The sequence below is a fragment of the Podarcis melisellensis genome (genome assembly GCF_964234715.1).
Source record: "Podarcis melisellensis genome assembly, chromosome: 8".
Lineage (NCBI taxonomy): Eukaryota > Metazoa > Chordata > Lepidosauria > Squamata > Lacertidae > Podarcis > Podarcis melisellensis.
Window position 1 is genome coordinate 33,591,607 of NC_138540.1, and position 19,195 is coordinate 33,610,801.

The window sequence follows — 19,195 nt, forward strand, 5'->3', positions numbered from 1 at the left end:
ACAATAACTCATCTGTTGCGTGTCTAGACCCTGCAACCACCACCTTGTAAAGAATAAGACACCAGGACACAGACATTACGTTAATGTTATTAGGCAAATTTTGGCCACAACTTTATTGATTACAGACTGTGAGCGGTATTGGCTTAGGCATTGAATGGACCTGACTATATCTGACTCCTGCCTGTTGAGCAGGAAGTCTGGTACGTAAGGGTAAACCACCAGAAAGGGGAGCCCCGTTGATGCAGACCAATTTGAGCATCCCCGGATGTTCCCAGTGGGGTCATGTCATTGCCCTAGCCCTGCCCCAGGCTTCGGACAAGATTCATCCCCCCAGATTCCTTTAATGGAATACCCTTAAGCTTGGAGGGGCAGATGATGGCCACACCTCCCCTTCCCCATCATAAGGTCAAACAATGCCTAACCACAAAACCTTACAAAGTTGTGACGATTGCTACAAGGTAGGTGAAAACCAAATGGCCCCATGCCAATTTTGCAAAGTGGAATAAATCCTACCAGGCCCCTCAATGGTGACCAACCGAGGTCCATAGCAAGGCGAACGAAAAAGAAACCTGAAAATAGGGAGGGAGGGCAGGAGTTTGAAGAAGCAAGCCAAGAGGAAGCCCTCTGGCTCACGCCTCAGCTTAAATGGTCCCAGCCACGCCCCCCAGCCACCGGATTGGCTGGCTGGACAATGACGTGGCCAGGATCCCCTGGGCAACACGGGACTTCATCCCCAGCCCCCAGAGGAGAGTGGGTTGCCATGTGGTCCACCGCAACTCCTCCCCACAGTGAAGTGGAGTAGACTTAAGGAGCCCTAGAGTAAGTGTCGTATGCTTTACATAACTTTCTAGGGTAAGTGTACACACGCGTGCACACACACACAGTTCACAAGACACACTGCCAGCTCTGCTAGACTTTCACTCTTTCTCTATACAAAGTGGGAGAGTGCCCCTAGAACAGACCTAGCACTCCCATGAATGCTGCAGGAAAATATAAGTAATGATGAACAAACTTTTCCAGGGAACCTTGTTCAGCATTACTAAACTTCTCACTGAGTAAGCCCTAGGTTCCCTGGAACAAAGTTTGAAAACCACTGTTGCACTATAGTGAGATACACACACACACACACACACCCATGTCTAAATGTAATGCCAAATCATACTTTGTCTTTACATGAACACGTCTAATTGGTATACATACTCAGGTCAACATGCTCCCTACTCCCACTCATTTCATAAATGGTTTCCCTCCCTCCTTTCATGGTTCCCCTAAAAATTAGACTTTTGTTTTGCCTCAAAAAGAAAACTATGAATTGAAAAATATCATGAGTTTCAATTCTTGTTTGCAGGGCAAGCACAAACCATAGTGTTCTGGATAACACAAAACTGTAAGCTATGGTTTGCCTAAAAAGAGATAACTGCTGCATGTGAAGGAAAGTGAGTTTGGGTTCACAACTGAACCACTTCAAAGTCACATCTTTCTTTATCTGGGCATTATGAATCTTATCTTGCGTTATGCAGTTTCCCATTTCAATATGTTTCTTATCAGTTACAAGGGTAACAGAGACATATCTTGACAAATCTTGTTCTTTATCACTACAAAGGCAATTGCCTGCTATGAATTTAGATGAATTTACACAGAACAAGAAAACCTATGAAACTTACAGAATTCTGGGCAGAAAAGTTGCTCTAACCATGCTGCTGGGCTTCAGTATACAACAAAAGCCCATCCCAACTACTTCTATGAATTGTCATTTAGTCTGGAATCAGCTACCAAGTCTGAGGCATGCTGCAGACACATGAGTTGTATTGAGTCATTAGGGCGTGGCATGCATGAGGACCAATAAACAACAACAGGTTTCTTTCACTAGCTCAGAGCTTTCCACCCTAAAGCTAACACTCCTTTTGTAAACACCTAATTCACTTCATTTCCACAATTGGCAGACATGGGGCTGCTCAAGCCATGCTCTACTTGGCTCTAGTCAGAGTAAACCTATTGAAATTAATGCACCTAACTCTACCTATATGTTCTATTTTATACGGTCGTCAAATGTCTGTAAAACAATCAAGTGGTATATAAATTGTTTAAAAAGAAACAAAACTTAGCTATGCCCATTCATTTCAGTTGGTCTGTGATCAGAACTAACAATGTAAACAACCCTTCACCATTCTTTTGGCAGATCCATTGCAACTGATTAATCTACTTGCCACTTGCCTGCGTCCAACACCACCCCACCCCCAGGTCCTTTGCCTCCCCAGGTGAGAGGTGGGCCACTAATGGAGAAAGGAGACATAGCTGAAAGCTGGGCAATATCTCTACCATACAGTGTACTGTATAAAAGTTCATCGTGATTAGTTTCTGCGAAACATCCTTTGGGAATAGTAATTAACCCCCACCCAAAAAACTTTTGTGTACTACCATTTTGTTCCCATTCATGTTGGGTAGAATTCTCTCTCCTGCTTCAGTCCAAGCCGCTCAATCAGGTTAACCTATATGCATTTCTCTTCTGTATTTACTGACTTCATGATTACTTCTAATTGTTCATAATATAACAAGTAAATGACGTGTCATTGCTTTTTTGAATGTTTTAAAAGCAGTTGCTGCTGATAATATCATGGTCTTACCCTCTTTTGTCAATCGCTCTGTGATTTTGTTTTGTTTTGGCAATCAAGTACTGTAGTGTATAAATTTTATGAAGTAACAGATAAATAAAGAAGATATTTATGTGGTGTGTTGCACGAGGGGTGCTGTAAACACAGCTGTGGAGAAGTGGCATACAAATAAACGGATGATGAAGAAGATAATGTTGATGTCAAGCCCACCCCGACCCAGCCAAGGTCCGCCCTCCCGCCTCGCCTCCCTCCTCACCTCCCCTCAGCACGAAAAGGTCCGTCTGCTTGTCGGAGTTGAAGTCCCCGAAGGCGGCCAGCGTTCCGTAGGCCTGGTTCCCGAAGAGCTGGGACGTGACATTCTGCAGGGCCCAGCCGGGCCTCGCTCCCACCAGGAGGGACGAGAGGAAGAGGAGGAAGGGGGGGAACGGGAGGCCCCTCCGCGGGCGGCGGCAGCAGGGAGCCCTCATCGCGCACGGGCAGCAGCAGCAGCAGCGCCAACAAACTGGGTCCTCCTCCTCCTTGCCACCGCGACCACCAACATCACTTACAGCCCCATCCGCTGAGGCGAGGAATGTCAGGAAGGGGGGGGGGTGGGAGAGAGAAGAACCACCGCGAAGCGAGAGGGCGGAGGGGGCGCGCCTGTCACAATCCCGACCGGCTTCCGGGTTCGCTTTACGACAACGTCGCGCCCGCTCCCTTCTTCACGGCCCGCGCGCCCTTCAGCCCGCATGCGCGCAGGGACGCGTTTACGGCCAGGCCGGGCAACCGCTCAACCGCCTGCCTCGGGAGTTGGGGCGGGGGAAGGGAGAGTCCGGGTCTGTGAGGCGAGCGCCAGAGCCGAGCTCCGAAGCTTCCTCTGACGGCTCGGCCGCCGCCGCCGGTCCTCCCTTCGCCATGGCGTCCGCTCTGGCCGACGTGAGCTGGAAAGTGCTGGAGCTGAGGGCCCGCTCCAAGCGTTCAGGTCTGACCTCTGCCCCCCTCGCCTGCCCTTTCGCCTCCTCAGGGGGAAGGGGAACCGCGCTTGTTGTGCCTGAGGCTGTGAGGGCGGCGGGTGTCGCTTGACTGGACTGCCGCCCACCCGCCTCACCCACCCCGCTGCCCTGGCTCCCTTCCCTGCCCCCGCTGCTTCTTCCTTCTCCTCGGCCCTTGCATTTCTTTTTTCCTTTTCCCTCGCCTCAGCTAACCCAGCGCTCTGTTTCCAACGGCGGACATCCCAGCCAGATGTCCGCGGGACAGGAACCTCACCAAGCAGGGAGGCAGAGGCAGAGCACCTGCCCTCAGGGCCTGGCATTTGCAGCTATACTACCCCTGAATGTGGAGGTTCCGTGCCTAAGAAGATGCCCAGCGCTGAGACAAACCCTCTTGGCTCAGAGTTGCTACTCTAGTGGTGGGGGAACTTGCGCCCCACGACATGTTGCTGGGCTGCAACATCCATAGTTTTCGGCTAGGCCTGGGTGGTGGTGAGGGTGGGAAGCTGATAGGTGTTTGTCACCCAGCAACATCTGAGGGCCACAGGTTCCTCACTCCTGGACTGCTCTGACCCGCAGCAGATTTTCAGGGTTTTAGGCAGGAGTCTTTTCTAGTCTTCTCTGGAGTTGGTAGGGATTGAATCAGGAATGCCTGCCTGAAAAATAGGTGCTCTGCCACTGAAAGAAGGATGAAGGCCTTTCTCCTAAAGTAAAAGGGACCCGCTGAATCAGGTGAAGGTCACTGTCCAGTTTAATGCACTGTTTAATCCTGCTGCATGCTTACTCAAAAGTAAGTCATGTTAAGATCTCACGAAACTCAGTGGTACATACTTATCTGAGTCAATATGCTCAGCATGGTTGCCATCTTACACACTTTGTTTTCCGGAAGCATGCTGTAAGGGACACAGTCTTGTCCTAAGAAGCCCACAAGCAGGCCATGAAGGAAACAGCCCTCCCTTTCTCTTCCCACCTGAATGATATCTAGTAGTCCCCTGTCTGAGTTAGCTGTTATGGTCAATGACTGTTGATTAAACTCATTCTCCATAGCTTTGTCTAATCTCACTTTAAGTCTTCTAAGACAGGGGCTATCACATCTTGTGGCAGTTAATATCTGCCTGTTCTGAACTGTAGTATTATAAGAGGAGAAAACCTTTCTTTGCTCACTTCCTCCACAATGTGCATGTTTTTACAAACCTCTGACAGCTTGTAACAACAACACCACAGATATTTTAGCCTCTTCCTCATAGGAGAGGTGCCCTTAGTTTTCACAGCATGGAGATAAAACATAATCTCCCAGTAATGTTGCACATTTAAGCAATGGCTAAAGACAAAAGGACGCGGGTCGCGCTGTGGTCTAAACCACAGAGCCTAGGGCTTGCCGATTGGGAGGTCGGCGGTTCAGATCCCCACAGTGGGCTGAACTCCCATGCTCGGTCCCTGCTCCTGCCAACCTAGCAGTTTGAAAGGACGTCAAAGTGCAAGTAGATAAATAGGTACCGCTCCAGCGGGAAGGTAAACGGCATTTCCGTGTGCTGCTCTGGTTTGCCAGAAGCGGCTTAGTCATGCTGGTCACATGACCCGGAAGCTGTACGCTGGCTCCCTTGGCCAATAAAATGAGATGAGCGCCCAGAGTTGTCCGCGACTGGACCTAACAGTCAAGGGTCCCTTTACTTTTACCTTTAAAGACAAAAGGTGACAACCTCCCCCTCCCTTGTTTTTTAAAGACAGGGTCTTGTACAAGAGCTTCAAGCTAAGTAGAAGTGCATCAGATGTGGCTTTCCCTCATCATCACATGCAGTGACATGGGGACGAGCTAATGGGGAAAAGGATCACAGTTTTATCTCTTCTGTCACATAGATGCTGAAGACACAGAAACTCTGGCACAGCAGAATTTAGAAGTCCTAGACTCTTCAACTTTTTCTCTTCTTCCCCTGCATAACTGAAGGCAGAGGTTGAAGCATCTTTCTCCACCCACCCCACTTTTCTTTACCTTCAGAGTTGTCCTTTCTTTGTCACCCTCATAATATGGTTTTCCCTGTGTTCTCTCCCCCCAGTGATTTGGCCTCTCAACTTTTCCAGCACCCTCAAATCCTCCTCCTTCCTCTTCCTTTCACTACATGCTCTGTTTCCCACTGTTCTCACTTTCCCTGGTCCATCAACAACCTTTCCCTGCCTCAGCTTGTAGCTATTTTTGTCTTGCTTGTTCCATCTGGCAGCTTTGCAAGTCACTTGAAAAGGCGGCAGCAGCTCTGGCTGACACTGAAGATGCAAACTCTGCTGTTGCCTGTTTATATTTCTCCCTGTGGCTCTGTTATAAATATCACTAATAAAAGTCTTAAGAGAAAGTTTAGCAGAGGCATGTGTTGGGTCTCAGTAACTTGCATAATTTCTTGCATGTGTTCAGCTGCATCTTGCCTTATTTCTGTGCAAGTTTCTCAACTTTATGGGAACACATCAAAGTCTTGTATCAAATTTGTAGTTCCTTCCCTTGAGAAGAGAAAACTTAGTTTTTGACCACCAACCACTCATGCCCATTGCTTTGTAGTACTGATGATCCCTACAAATAAATTTGGCCAGTAAATGACTGTCATTTGGGCTTGATATTTGAAATTCACTTTATCCAGTGATGAGTGACTTTGCTACTTATTTCATTTAATTAGATAGTTAAATTTCAAATCACTTCCAGGGCCATGCACTTCCAGAACAAAGTCCTGTTGAGCACATTGTAAATAAGTAGCTTACTACACACATAATTGTGTTAGACAAGCTAATAAACATTAATGTGTTCTTAAATTACTATTACCTTGAACAATTACTATGGTTCCCTTGATTTGCTTGTTCCATTACAACACACTTCAGAACATGACTTTTGAATTATTTACCTGACAAATAATATAGAATAGGCTATAGTGACTCTACAAATGATAGTTTAAAATTCAGTGCTAAAGCAAAAGTAAATAAGGTAGATACCCTTTCTTTCCCCTCACATTTTGTATTTGACCTGTGAAGTTTTGTTTGAATCCTAAGGCTGGCTGGCCCAGACTGCAGTTAGAAATCACAGAGAGCACACGTTTTCTACAATACATACGCTAACCTAAGTTTCATATGGCAGTATACATGCTTATGGATACAGTATATGTTTTCATTGCCAAACCTGACCAGGTGTAAATTGATCTATAACCAATGACTTGCACCCCAGACTTGACCTTACATGACACTGTATGTGAAATTTCCACTGAAAGTACTATATGCCCACCAGCTAATCAGTACAAAATATCCACATTCAGTGTTGGGAAGCTTTTGGCTGCAAAGAAATTATGCTCTGGCATGAATTTAAAACATTTTCCAGGCCTTTTCAAAAGTGTTTCAATATTCCATCTTTTGAGCTGAATGTGTTTCCCAGTCTGCCTTAAAGGAGTGTTGCCAAATTAAGTATAAACTTAAGCTCTAAAAACTGCAAACATGTTTTGATATGGATTTATTTGATCATAAATAGAAGTTTGTGATTATTTAATTGTATTGTGTACAGGGAAGAAAACTGCTGGGAATTTAAAAACAGATCATTTAAATTATGCTAATGGGTGTCCTGAAAACATCGCTGAGGTCAAAAAGTATTTATATAGGCACAATAATTTATGCACAAGAATACCTGGCAATACATTGATATTGTGTTAAAAAGTTGCAAACCTTTTGACCGTTACTGACTCAGTATATTACAAGTGAAAACTTTTCTTTGGATTGGGGCCCACATTTTTCTATAGTACCTTAAAAAAATGCCATCAAGTATGGCAAAAAGTTATTTTAACCAGCATAATACACAGTACATTTTTAAAAATACATTTTTTTACCAAATAGTTTATCAACGAAAAATAGCTGACCATATTAAAATATATGGTAATAAATAGGAAAAGTGTATTCATAGAATCAAAGAATTGTAGAATTGGAAGGGAACTCAAAGATCATCTAGTTCAACCCCCTGCGTGCAGGAATCTCAACTAGATCATATATGACAGACAGATCATACATCCAACCTCTGCTTAAACACCTCCAAGGAAGGAGAGTCCATCACCTCTCGTGGGAGTCTGCTCCACTATCGAACAGCTCTTACTGTCAGAAAGTTCTTCTAGATCAGTGTTTCTCAACCTATGGGTCCCCAGATGTTGGACTACAACTCCCATCATTCCTAGCCAGCATGACCAGTGGTCAGGGATGATGGGAGTTGTAGTCCAACAACATCTGGGGACCCACAGGTTGAGACAGATCATACACCTAACCTCTGCTTAAACACCTCCAAGGAAGGAGAGTCCACCACCTCTCATGGGAGTCTGCTCCACTATCGAACAGCTCTTACTGTCAGAAAGTTCTTCTGTTTAGTCATAGAATCATAGAATTTTAGAGTTGGAAGGGACCCTGAGGATCATCTAGTTCAACCCCTGCAATGCAAGAATAGGCAGCTGTCCTATATGGGAATCAAAGCTGCAACCTTGGCATTATCAGCATCACACTCTAACCAACTGAGCTATGCAAGTCATAATCTTCTTTCTTGTAACTTGAAGCCATTGGTTCGGGTCCTAGCCTCCAGAGCAGCAGAAAACAAGCTTGTTCCATCCTCCATGTGACAGCCCTTTAGATATTTGAAGATGGCTGTCATACTTCCTTTCAACATCAGAAGTGTTTTTTTATCTTCAAGATACTGTTACTGATACTGTTACTGGAAACAGTGCTGCAAGCAGTGGGGTTTTTTGAGGCCTTACAGAGTTAGACTGATCAAATAATTTTTGAGGCCTCATAGACTGACAAAATAATTTTATTTATCCATATTTATGCAGCTGTGTATCATTTGGCCCCCTGGCCCTTCAGTCCTGGCAAAACTGGATGAATGAACAAACAGTATAGTTGAGAGTGATCCAGTAGTTGGTGAGGTTCTCAGAGACATGGAGCCTATGGCCAATGAGGGAACAGGATCATAGCTTCTTTACTGCCAGATATGCATATTTCTTGTATTTGAGCCTGAATAGTATGTAGTTGATCTCTGCAATTTTGGGCGCTGCTGAATGTGGTTATTTCTAGGATTAAATATGTATTATTGCAGCACAGCACCCTCAGTGTATGATGTAGGCCACAAGAAACATATTAATGCCAAGTTCCATGCCATGTCAATGAGATTGTCATGTACATGCCTTGCTAAAATTCAGCTTGGGTCATATTTTGGCACATAACCACAAGCCTAGTTATTAGAGCTGCTTCTGCTAGCCACTGTGCTAAGGTGATCATGGGAGTAGATCCAAGTTTAACTAAATGAAATTTTGAGTATGCCCCTCTTCAATGTAGATAATTAAATTTAATTAAACAATTTAAAAAAAATAGAAACCGGCCCCGTTCAGGTGTTCTACAGAAGTGTTAGGCCAACATGTGATAGAAGAGAGTGAGGACAAGTGTGCTAGATCTGCTCTGTATCCCTCCACAAATTGGAATGCTAATTTCTGAAGCAGGGAGCTTTCTCTATTCATGTAGGTTCCTGCACAATGAAGAACACTGATTTTCAGGGTTCTAAATTTCTCAGAAATCAGACACTGGTAGAGTACACTCCCTGTTTAAGAAGTTATCCCTACAACATTTGGAGAGCAAATGGAGTTGGGGCTAACTTGCTTGTCCTTGCTTCTCCCTGTGTGTTGATTTAACCAAGACACTCTTCTGCAATGTAAGAATATGTAAACTGAGTTGTGTAGAACCCTTTATCAGACATAATAGAAAGGAGGTTGCTACCATGGATACTACAAATCCAAAACAAATGCATTATGTAATAGAGACAGTGCTATCTACAAATACTGGAGTTAATCTGGGCCTTCATATGCTAGTATCTGGCCTGATGAAGAATTGTGCTTAATTAAAACCTTTGTTTACACAGAAGGATGCAATAAAAGTTGCAGCGTATACAGTCCGGATACTGTAGAATCAATTGCTTCCCAAATTGTCATCCACATTTTCTCAATTCATACAGAACAGACACATTCCTTTATATTTTTCTGTATCCAAGAAACAGAGGAATTGCCAGTGTTTATATTTATGATTTTTCTTGTATTCCTTTTAGCACTAATTTCCCCAAAAGTGAGTTGGGAACAGTCACCAGGTTGCTGAAACCTTGTTTAATTTTAAGTAGGATATTATAAATGAATGTGTTATGTCTAAAATAGGGTTGACATAACCCTATGGCGAAATCATCAGATGAAATCTGAGCCAGTACAGAAACGTACTGAACAAATTTGAAATCTGTTGTTGGGTACGTTAATGAAAAGCTTCAAAACTCTATAAAAGCAGTATTGTATTGAAAAATGTGTGTAATTGCATACTATTTTGGTTTAGAACAATTATATGTTTCATTAAGCAAAGAATAAATGCATTTCGTTCGGACCTGGAATTTATTTCAACTTAGTGGAGGATTTCCCCCTCTCTTTGTTGTAAATATCCAATATTATCTGGCATAATAAGATATGTTAATGTCAAATAACATTCTTGTTATAGAACAGTAGGCTGACATTATGTAAAAGTAGGTAATGGTACTTCAACCAGCGAGATTTATTGAAAATTAAGATATAGGAAAATCAAGTTTTGCAGTAGAGGGAAAACATAAAATATAATGAATCTAATTATCCTCTTTATTGTATGCTGCATCATGTTAATAACTCTGCTAACGCTGCTTTTGCTTAATTCAAAGCTGATTGCCTCTAACCCTCACTAAATATTTTCAAAAATTGCTGTAGCTTAGCCTGAGACGGTTGTGATTAGCTGCAGAGCTTGAAATGGCCACTTTGGATGCTGACAGAACCACCTCTGCCCGTGTATTCTCATGGTCTGGTAAGTGTGCTGACCTCTTCCAGGTCACTTGTTTTTGTTTTTAAGGCTTGTGTGTGTTACTGCTTGTTAATGCACTTTTGAATTATTAGCATAAGAAGAGCTATAATGTGTGCTGATGAGGGCTGTGGGTGAGCTTCTTTGTGCTGGCCCCTTGCCTTTTGGAATGATCTTTCCTCTGAGGTGCATCTTGGGTGCGGACATGCCTCATCTTCCTGGCTTTTGGGAAAGGGTGAGGTATCCTGGGCATCTGAATTTCTGTTTTTGCTGCTGGTCATATTGGTACAATAATTTAATATTGTACTGTGTCTTACATAGTTTTAATTTTAATGTTTTTGGTTTGGGCTGCATATATTTCCACCCTTGGTCCTTTTGGTGAAGTATGAATTATAATTTTTTATTCAGTATGTCAATAATAAACATTGTGCCTGTCAATTTTGAAGCAATTTTGAGCTGTCTTTTGTACTACCAGGCAGGGTTGGCCTATCCATGAGGTGGGATGAAGCAGCTGCCACAGCAGGTAGAAGCCCCCACATTGGCACCAGTGTGGGTGCCCAACCTGCCCCCTGTTTATGCTGCTGGCAGAGAAGCAGCAGCGGCAGAGGCAGTGTGGCATGGTGTTGGTGCTGGCAGCGACAGCAGAGTGGGGGGCACCTCTCATTTCGCCCCATGCAGCAAAAAGGGACGTGCTGCGCCTGTCACAGCAATTAATGGTCAAAGCGGTTTTAGTATCACCACCCGCCCTTACCTCACTCCACAGTCAAGAGCAACATGCCCATGATTCCCCTTTCTTCCCATTACTGGGTGCTCCAGGCTTTCAGTTCCTTGTTGGGAGCTATTGCTACTGACTGTTTATGGCTGCTCTGGTAGATGTTGCACAATTGCTTGTCAATCTGAGATTTGCCAGGGTTTGGCAGTTTGGTTGGGAAATGAGGCAGCCATGTAGGAATTTGTGGATCTTGCCCTGTGTGTCTGATCAGATTTGTAAACTTCTTGCAAAAAGAAACTGTCAATGAATATATAGAAGTATCAAGCTACATTTAAAATAAGGATTTCAGAAATAAGGATGCTTTACTCCTTTCAGCATGCTGAATAATTTCCCCCTTTCTAAGAGAGAGAAATATGATTATTGCTATTGCATTCTTAGCCATAATAATCTGAAGCAGCAAGAGCACAAAGTGTTCTGTTCACTTCAGTGGCTACCATCAAGAGAGATGCATCTGGGGGGTGTAGGGCTATCAACTACAGAGGTTTGTGCACAGTATGCAAGTTCTTACAGCATTGCTGGAGGTTTTCGAAAAGCTTTAGGTAAAAAAGTCCAAATACATTAATGTTCATTTTTATAGCACACACACATTGCACTAGCAGGACAAGTTCTCAATCACCTGTGAAGCAAAACCACATGATCAGTAATAGAACAATGTTTCTTCTTTTGTGCTCATATGCATTGCCACAAGCGGTAATAAATGCTTAAGATCATGAGAAGAGCCCTGTGGATAAGACCAGAGATCCTTTCAGTCCAGTATCCTGTTTCCCACAATGGCCAACACGATGCCTATGGGAAGCCCTCAAGCAGGGCATGAGGAAAATAGCCTCCCCCTTGCCTTTGCTCTTCAGCTGCTGGTATTCAGTGACATACCACCTATGAATTTTGAGGTTCCATCATGGCAAATAGCCAATGATAAACCTATTTTCCACAAATCTCCATCCAAGCTTGTGACAGGGAATTTCATAATAAAGTTCTGTGTTATGTGAAGAAGTACTTTCTTTTGTGGCCTTTGTCTCCTGCTAAGTTGTTCCATTGGATGATCCAGAGATGTGGTGTTACAAGAAGGAGGAAAACTTCTGTCTGGCCATTTTCTGCATAAGAGCATAGGAAACGGCCATATACTAAGTCATACCATTGGTCCATCTAGTTCAGTACTGTCAGCACTGACTGTCAGTGGCTCTCCAGTATCACAGACAAGATTCTTTTCTAGCCCCACCCTGGGGATGCTGGGGATTGAACCTGGCATCTTCTGCATGCAAAACAGAAACAGTTGCTCTGCTACTGAACTATGGTCCTTTCCCCATGCATAATTTTATAAATCTCACTAATGTTTCCTAGTTGCCTTTATTTCTAAACTAAAAAGTCATGGTAGTTGTAGCCTTTCTTCAGAAGCTTTATTAAGTTTGTTCTATGAGGCTAGTACAAAATTGCAAAATTAGCAGTGTAATTTTAGACTGTCATTGGAATTACTGTGAGCCTTGTGATGAAATGATTCATTAGCTGAAATGGTTGGGTCACAGTTCTAGACTGTAAATTGAATTTTGCATAACATACAAGACAGCAGGACTCATTTGCAGTTGTAGCCTATACCCACACAACAGTTGACCACTCAGCTTTAGCTAATAAGTAAACCAGCCAGTTAGGCAATACAGTATACAGTAATATCCTTAGGTAGTTATTTGTGGATGAATTTGCCCAGACATGTAACTATGGGAGGATAACATGCCTTGTCAGGGAATAATGAAGGATTTTACATTATGTTGTCAGAATAGCAGGAAAAATAGAGAGTTATAAACTGCAATTTTAGTTGTTTGGTGAATTCCAGTTTGTTAACATAGCATGTTACCTTTAACAATAACAGGAAACATTTAAAACTGTAAATACATTTGTAGAGCAACCCAAACCACAAACCACCATACTGGAGGGATTTGGATGGGGCAGAGGTGTCTCTCTGTCTGACTATTGCTAACCATGCTGGCTTCTGCTGTTATGGAAGATCTTCCATTGACAGAAAACCCTATCAATGAGGAATGCCCCGATGTGTCTGGCTAACGTGTGGGTGGGCAGAAGCTGGCAGAAACCCTGGAAGATCCTGTGGCATAAGATCTGTCCCTGTAACAACAACAAAATCTATAAACCAAATAACAATCTACAATGGCTGATATTCAATTAAGTCATATTCAGAGTAGACAATTAAATCAATGTACTCATCATTTAGGTCAGTTGATGTCAGTGGGTCTACTCTTCAGCGTGACTTATTTGGATAGCACCCAATGTGAACCCTTTCCTGTTCTAGCAGTAACATCCTAAAATAAGCTAGGTACATAAAGGTGGCTCTTCCAGTAGTTTTTAGGATACTGTAAGGCCGCCACAGTTTCAGTCATACACATTTGAGTGTCTGACAGGCATGAGAAATTTCTAACTTTTTCATATTGCTTGGGGAAGACGTAAAATGCCTTATGAGAAAAGAGAGCTGTCTTTTCTACACAATTCTTTGTCCTTTAATATGGATATTTCTCATTCTGATCTGTTAATGACCTTACTCTACTGCAGAGTTTGCTTTCTTAATCTGTGTCATGTCCCTGCTGGAGCAAGGACACCAGCTTTGACCTCACATAGTCAGTGGGATGTTATGTCCCACTACAGCAACTCATAAGATCATAAACCTGTAATATGCTGTTATATGCTACCTTCTGTTGATGCTGTTGTCACACAAAGGTTTGGTCCATCCCACCAACTTCTGCCCACCTTTTTTGTGGGATAGCTTGGCACCGGCACTAGGCACATCAAGGTCATTTGGCATTAGGTTCATCTACCGCAAAGCATAGGATTAGGTTTAACTGTCAAAGTCGCTGTTCTAATGTTTGTTTCTAGAGTGCTTTGTTGCCTCCTGTTGTCCAAGCAGAAATTGCAGCAGATAGTCTGAAAAGACAATGTGAACTGCCCTTGTATAGCATGGAGCTGTAAATAATGACCATTCAGCAATATTGATGCTACATAAATGGCTTAGGCTATACAGAGACTGAGCAATGAATATTGTGTTGTGCATTAATGGTTGCCCAGTAAAATACAGAGCCTCCCAAGTCAATGCCTAAATGCTTTCTAATGTAAAATAATCTTTCTTGGATGTGGCAGCTACTAATCCAGGGCTGTTTCATCTTCCTGTAAAATGGAGCTGTGTTTCTAAAACATTGTTATTTTGGCAAACTTGCTGTTGGTTAAATGAGAAAATAAGCACAGCACCCTATCAAGAATATAATTCTCTGCTTATCTTAATGTTTGCTAATTTGTGAACATTTGGATATGATTTTTTTAATAAACTAGATAATAGCTTTTTCACAACAGAATATGTTTGAAAGGGGGTGGGTGGAACACATACAGTGCTTTGTAGCAAAACACTGCTTTTTTCATTATATGCCTTCCCTGGCTTATCATCAAGATAGGCTATGAAATATATTTATACATATCTTTTTCTGCTTGATTTTTCAGTGAAACCATAATCCCATGTTTATGACTTCCATTTGTTGCTATGGAGTAGATTGCAACACTGATTAAGCGTAATTTTAACATAGGATTTGTTAAGCAGAGAATTTAAGCTGTCTGATCACAGCAACATATTTTGTCCATTTAAAATCCTTTTGAGCAGAATGAGCTGTCTGGAAATCATGAAGCATATGAGAAATGGATTTGTGTTCTGCTGGTCAGACAAGATATAATTGTTTCTCACATTTGGTTACTTATAAAGAAACACAGGTCACTGTTAATTTGTGTACAAGTCTTAAATTCACATGGTGTTCCCATTTTACTTTTCACTTTTGAAATGGTTGCGAAGCTGGATCAATTATTCTGAAATGATCTCATTAACTTGTTTCAACCTTGGATTTGTTTACATGATCAAGGGATGAGCCTGAGCTGAGTTAACGGGATCATTAATTTTAACAGCACCTTTGGCTAGCTAACCCTGTGAATGGCAGTTGGGATGGTATCTTCAAGGCACCTATAATTCACAATTGCATGCCATAAACACAGGATTCAATCAAGCTGAAAGGATGTTCATGCATTTAAAAAACCAAACTACTAAGGGGTGTGTGGTTACAGGATCCCGGAGTGCACTACATGTGTAACCACACCTCTGGGATATTTTTGGTTGGGCTAAAAGCACCTGGTAGTCATGACTGAGCTATCTGCTATGGGGAAAAAAGAGCCATTCCAAGGGCCAGACCAGAGTTATTAAGCCAAAGGTCAGAGCCAATGGAGAAAACCAGAATATAGCAGAGCCTGGTAGATGGTTGCTACTTAAGCAAAGTCTCAACCAAAACAGGAAGCCATTTTATAGTCCTTTCTGTCTAGGAGGATCCACTGGCCAGTCTCTGTGGGTTGAGCCAATCCAGAGAGAACATTACTTCCCAGGAAGATGAGAGTTACTGGTTCTAGTTCCAGCTCCTAATACTGGTTAACATCTTCAGTGTCCCTGGGTAATTTAAAATAACTGATGTGGTAGCTATGTGTTAATAAATAGGAAGCCATCACAGGGCAAGGATTTGGTGTAGTCACATGACAAAAGATTTTATCATCTTCCCAAAGAAAGTCTATCATTGTGTTTCATTTTGCACCCCACATTTCAAAGGAATTGCATGAATTAATAAGCGGAGATCTTACCTCTTGTTTGTATTGGAATATGAATAAATGGTCACGGTGCTCAAACGTTTCCCAGTAGTGGCTTCACTACTGAGGCTGTTTGCATCTTTCCTCTCATCAATATGAGTAATGTCTTTGAACAGAGTGAATGAGGGAAAGTTTATATTTTAGAGCAAGTTTACATTTAGTCAGAAATTATAACTGGGAATAAATGGCGATATATGATACTTTGACTATTCTCAGCATCTGCTTTGAAAATCAAGAGGAGACCAGTGTAGACTGGGCACTAGTGCTACATGATTAAAGGAAATTGATGTATTGAATGGACACACTGAAGACTGGTTTCTCTGCTTGAAATTTTCCCATTGTCAATATATATATATAGAGAGAGAGAGAGAGAGGGAGGGAGGGAGAGAGAGAGAATGCTGTGATTGTAACAACAGTTATTTTATTTCTTTGTTGGCTGCAGATGGCAGATTTCCTGGTAAGTGTATATATTTTGCAATGACAACATTTCTTTTTGTAATCTACTCTGCTACATTATTAATGGGCTTTCTTTAGGACTGTTTTTTAGGGTGCCATTGTTTGGTATTAGAATAAGACTATCTGGTGGCGAGGTGGAAAAGTACTGTTAATGTTGCATTACAACTTGCATTAGTATCTTTGGTGATCATATTTCTTAAATACAATTATAGTTCTTATTTCAGATGATGCCAAGAACAGTTTTTATTCTCTGTAACAGCCATTTTATGATATGCACGATCCTAATTTACTTTGTGGTCTCGCCTTGTTGGATTCTGAACTGAAGTTTTGCACTGAACTTCCACAACTATGTTTGCAGACCCATAAATGTGACACTGCATTATAAGTCGCTGCCTTGTAAGGCAGTTTCATGACCACACTTCTCATAATATTTTGAAAAACAACAACATGAAATGTTTGTATAGGACAAGCTACTTGTGAAATAAACTTGGGACAAATCAGCTTACAGTTGAAAACTTAAGATCAAGTTGATTTTGATGTTTTTTCTTCTTTAATGTAGAATGTCTTGTCTGTGTGTTTTTCCAATCTTGTAACTTGGATGGCCTAAATCTGCTTTTGGATTGTTCGAAGAGCATGAAGGGTTGATTTAATTTATGATTCCATTGATGCACTATTAGGGCTTATACAGTAATAATTGATTATGTACAACAAAATGGCAAGAGGCAAGCTGAAAGTAAGTTAATTTGAGATTCATTATGGGTATTTAATGCACTCCTTAAACCTAGAAAGGAACTAATTAATGCCATTTTCCCAAAGCCCTCTTGCATTTTAAACCATCAGGGTTGCAATGCAATGCAGGGCTTTCAGAAGAATGTCTCTTTTCTTGTCTTGCATTACTATGGATCTAGATTGTATATTTCTGCAGAAGATGTACCCTGACATTATTCTCTGTTTTGTTGGGGTGTTGCATGCAGGCCTGGTGGGCAGCAAAGGAAAAGAAGGCAAATAGAAATAACCTTGGGTTACATACGCTTCAGGTTACATACGCTTCAGGTTACAGACTCCGCTAACCCAGAAATAGTGCTTCAGGTTAAGAACTTTGCTTCAGGATGAGAACAGAAATCGTTCTCTGGTGGCGCAGCAGCAGCAGGCAGCCCCATTACCTAAAGTGGTGCTTCAGGGTAAGAACAGTTTCAGGTTAAGTACGGACCTTCGGAACAAATTAAGTACTTAACCCGAGGTACCACTGTAGAAGGAATCTTCCTCCATGGAGCAATGCAGCTCCTCCTAGGGAATCCTGGGGCAGAATGGGGCAGCAGCAAGGGTGTAGCCAAGAGGGGAAAGGAGGGAGCTGCCACTAGCTTAAGTAAAACAATAGAAACTGACCAATCACATCGGTTCTCCCTCCCCCCCCCACACAGAAGGCCTGTCCTCCCTAACAAAGTCCTCCTCCCCTCCAATAAAAATCCTGGCTACTCCCATGGGCAACAGAGAACTTACTGTCCAAATGGAAACTCTCTCCCTACAAGAACCTATGTTATATATGGATGTAAAGTCTTTGAAATCCTCTGCTGGTTTAGAGTAAAAGGCAACTGTCCTGCTTCACTGACCTTGGTCTTAGCTCATCTCATTGTTTGGGAAAGAAACATTTGAATTTGAATCTAATTGTATCAGGATATTTTGGGAAAATATTTGTGTTTGTTGACTTCATAGTTATTGCTATTTCTTTAAGTGCTTTGTAAGCCTCAAGACCAGAGTGCGTCTTATATTTATATTTTTACCGATGCAGCCCCCCTCCCACGTGGGAAACTTTAATTTATACACATTTATTGCTGAACATTGCCTGATGTATTTTGGTCTGTAATGCAAATCTGTGAGTTTCAACTAGCTTCAGATGAATTAGGGCAATAGTGGAGCAAGGCAGGCATGGAGGTCTAAAATGTAAACCCTCAACAGGAGAAAAATGCCCAAGTATGAGCTCCCCTATGGTCTTCAAGTATAAAATCTCAAAACTGTTAAGCAATAGTACATTCAAGTAAGAGGAAATTTGCAAAATCACCAGCTGGCATGCTATTATTTTCTTTGTAGATTACACTCAATATCTCAGCTTTACCTGAAATCAAAATACAAATGAAATGCCTTCAAATAAACAAATGTATGGTGAATGCACACGTATATTTGTTGTAGCAAATCATGGCTTCTCAGTGTGTGTAAAAGGATTTGCAACATGATTAACTGCAGGTTTCATATGGTTTCTTAGGTAGAATTGCTCTTTATTATGAAACCTCCAGTGGAGGAATGCAGTGGAACCTCCAATCAGTGAACACTCGAGCTTGTGTGGTCAAGCAAGCAAACATATTTTAATAAATTAATACAAATCAGAGGCTTCTGTCAATACCTCTTTTCTTTCATAAGTTCTCTTATAAGACACCATGAAAATGGAAGGTGATGTTTCAAGTTAAAAGGATGCAATTTTCTTTGTAAGTGGAAGAAGCAGCACGGAGTAATCAAATTAGATACATCAAAGACTTGAGAGTACATGGCTGATTTCCATTATGTCTCATTGATATGGAATTAGTTTTGTCTAATTTTGAACTGACTCAAGTGCAACCTTGAATACTGAAGTGTGCCTTGACTTTGTTTTCCAGTTCTTTTGCACGTGTATTTATGGAACTAGGCTGCATAGAATAGTGAACAATACTTTCTGTAGAGGTGATAGTGTTAATAGCAGTTGTCCTACCTTTATTTTGCTGAATTCGTTTAGTCAGTAATACAGACTCATTTTCTGCTGAATCTTTACAAGGGCTGTTGTTTAATTTGGTGACTTTACTATGTAGCAAACCTTTTCATGTTTGTATTTGGGACTATTCTTT

General features: G+C 41.9%; 2 protein-coding genes across 9 annotated transcripts in view; one reads left to right on the forward strand and one right to left on the reverse strand.

The window, feature by feature from the left end:
• ITFG1 (integrin alpha FG-GAP repeat containing 1) overlaps nt 1-3,280 on the reverse strand; it is a 110,237-nt gene extending 106,957 nt beyond the window's left edge. The window contains exon 1 of the mRNA XM_081924054.1: nt 2,869-3,280. Coding sequence (XP_081780180.1) covers nt 2,869-3,079 — 211 coding nt within the window. The 5' untranslated portion in view covers nt 3,080-3,280. The remainder of the gene's footprint in view (nt 1-2,868) is intronic.
• Nucleotides 3,281-3,357: 77 nt separating this feature from the next.
• The window catches only part of PHKB (phosphorylase kinase regulatory subunit beta), a 134,348-nt gene continuing 118,510 nt past the window's right edge, over nt 3,358-19,195 (forward strand). For 2 of the 8 annotated variants that reach the window (XM_081923999.1, XM_081923998.1), the window contains exons 1-3: nt 3,401-3,573; nt 10,342-10,435; nt 16,309-16,323. In XM_081923999.1, the coding sequence (XP_081780125.1) occupies nt 10,381-10,435; nt 16,309-16,323 (70 nt within the window). In that variant the 5' untranslated portion in view covers nt 3,401-3,573; nt 10,342-10,380. Of the gene's footprint in view, nt 3,574-10,341; nt 10,436-16,308; nt 16,324-19,195 lie in introns of all 8 variants that reach the window. The other 6 variants (XM_081924002.1, XM_081924001.1, XM_081924005.1 and 3 more) reach the window with 5 other exon arrangements.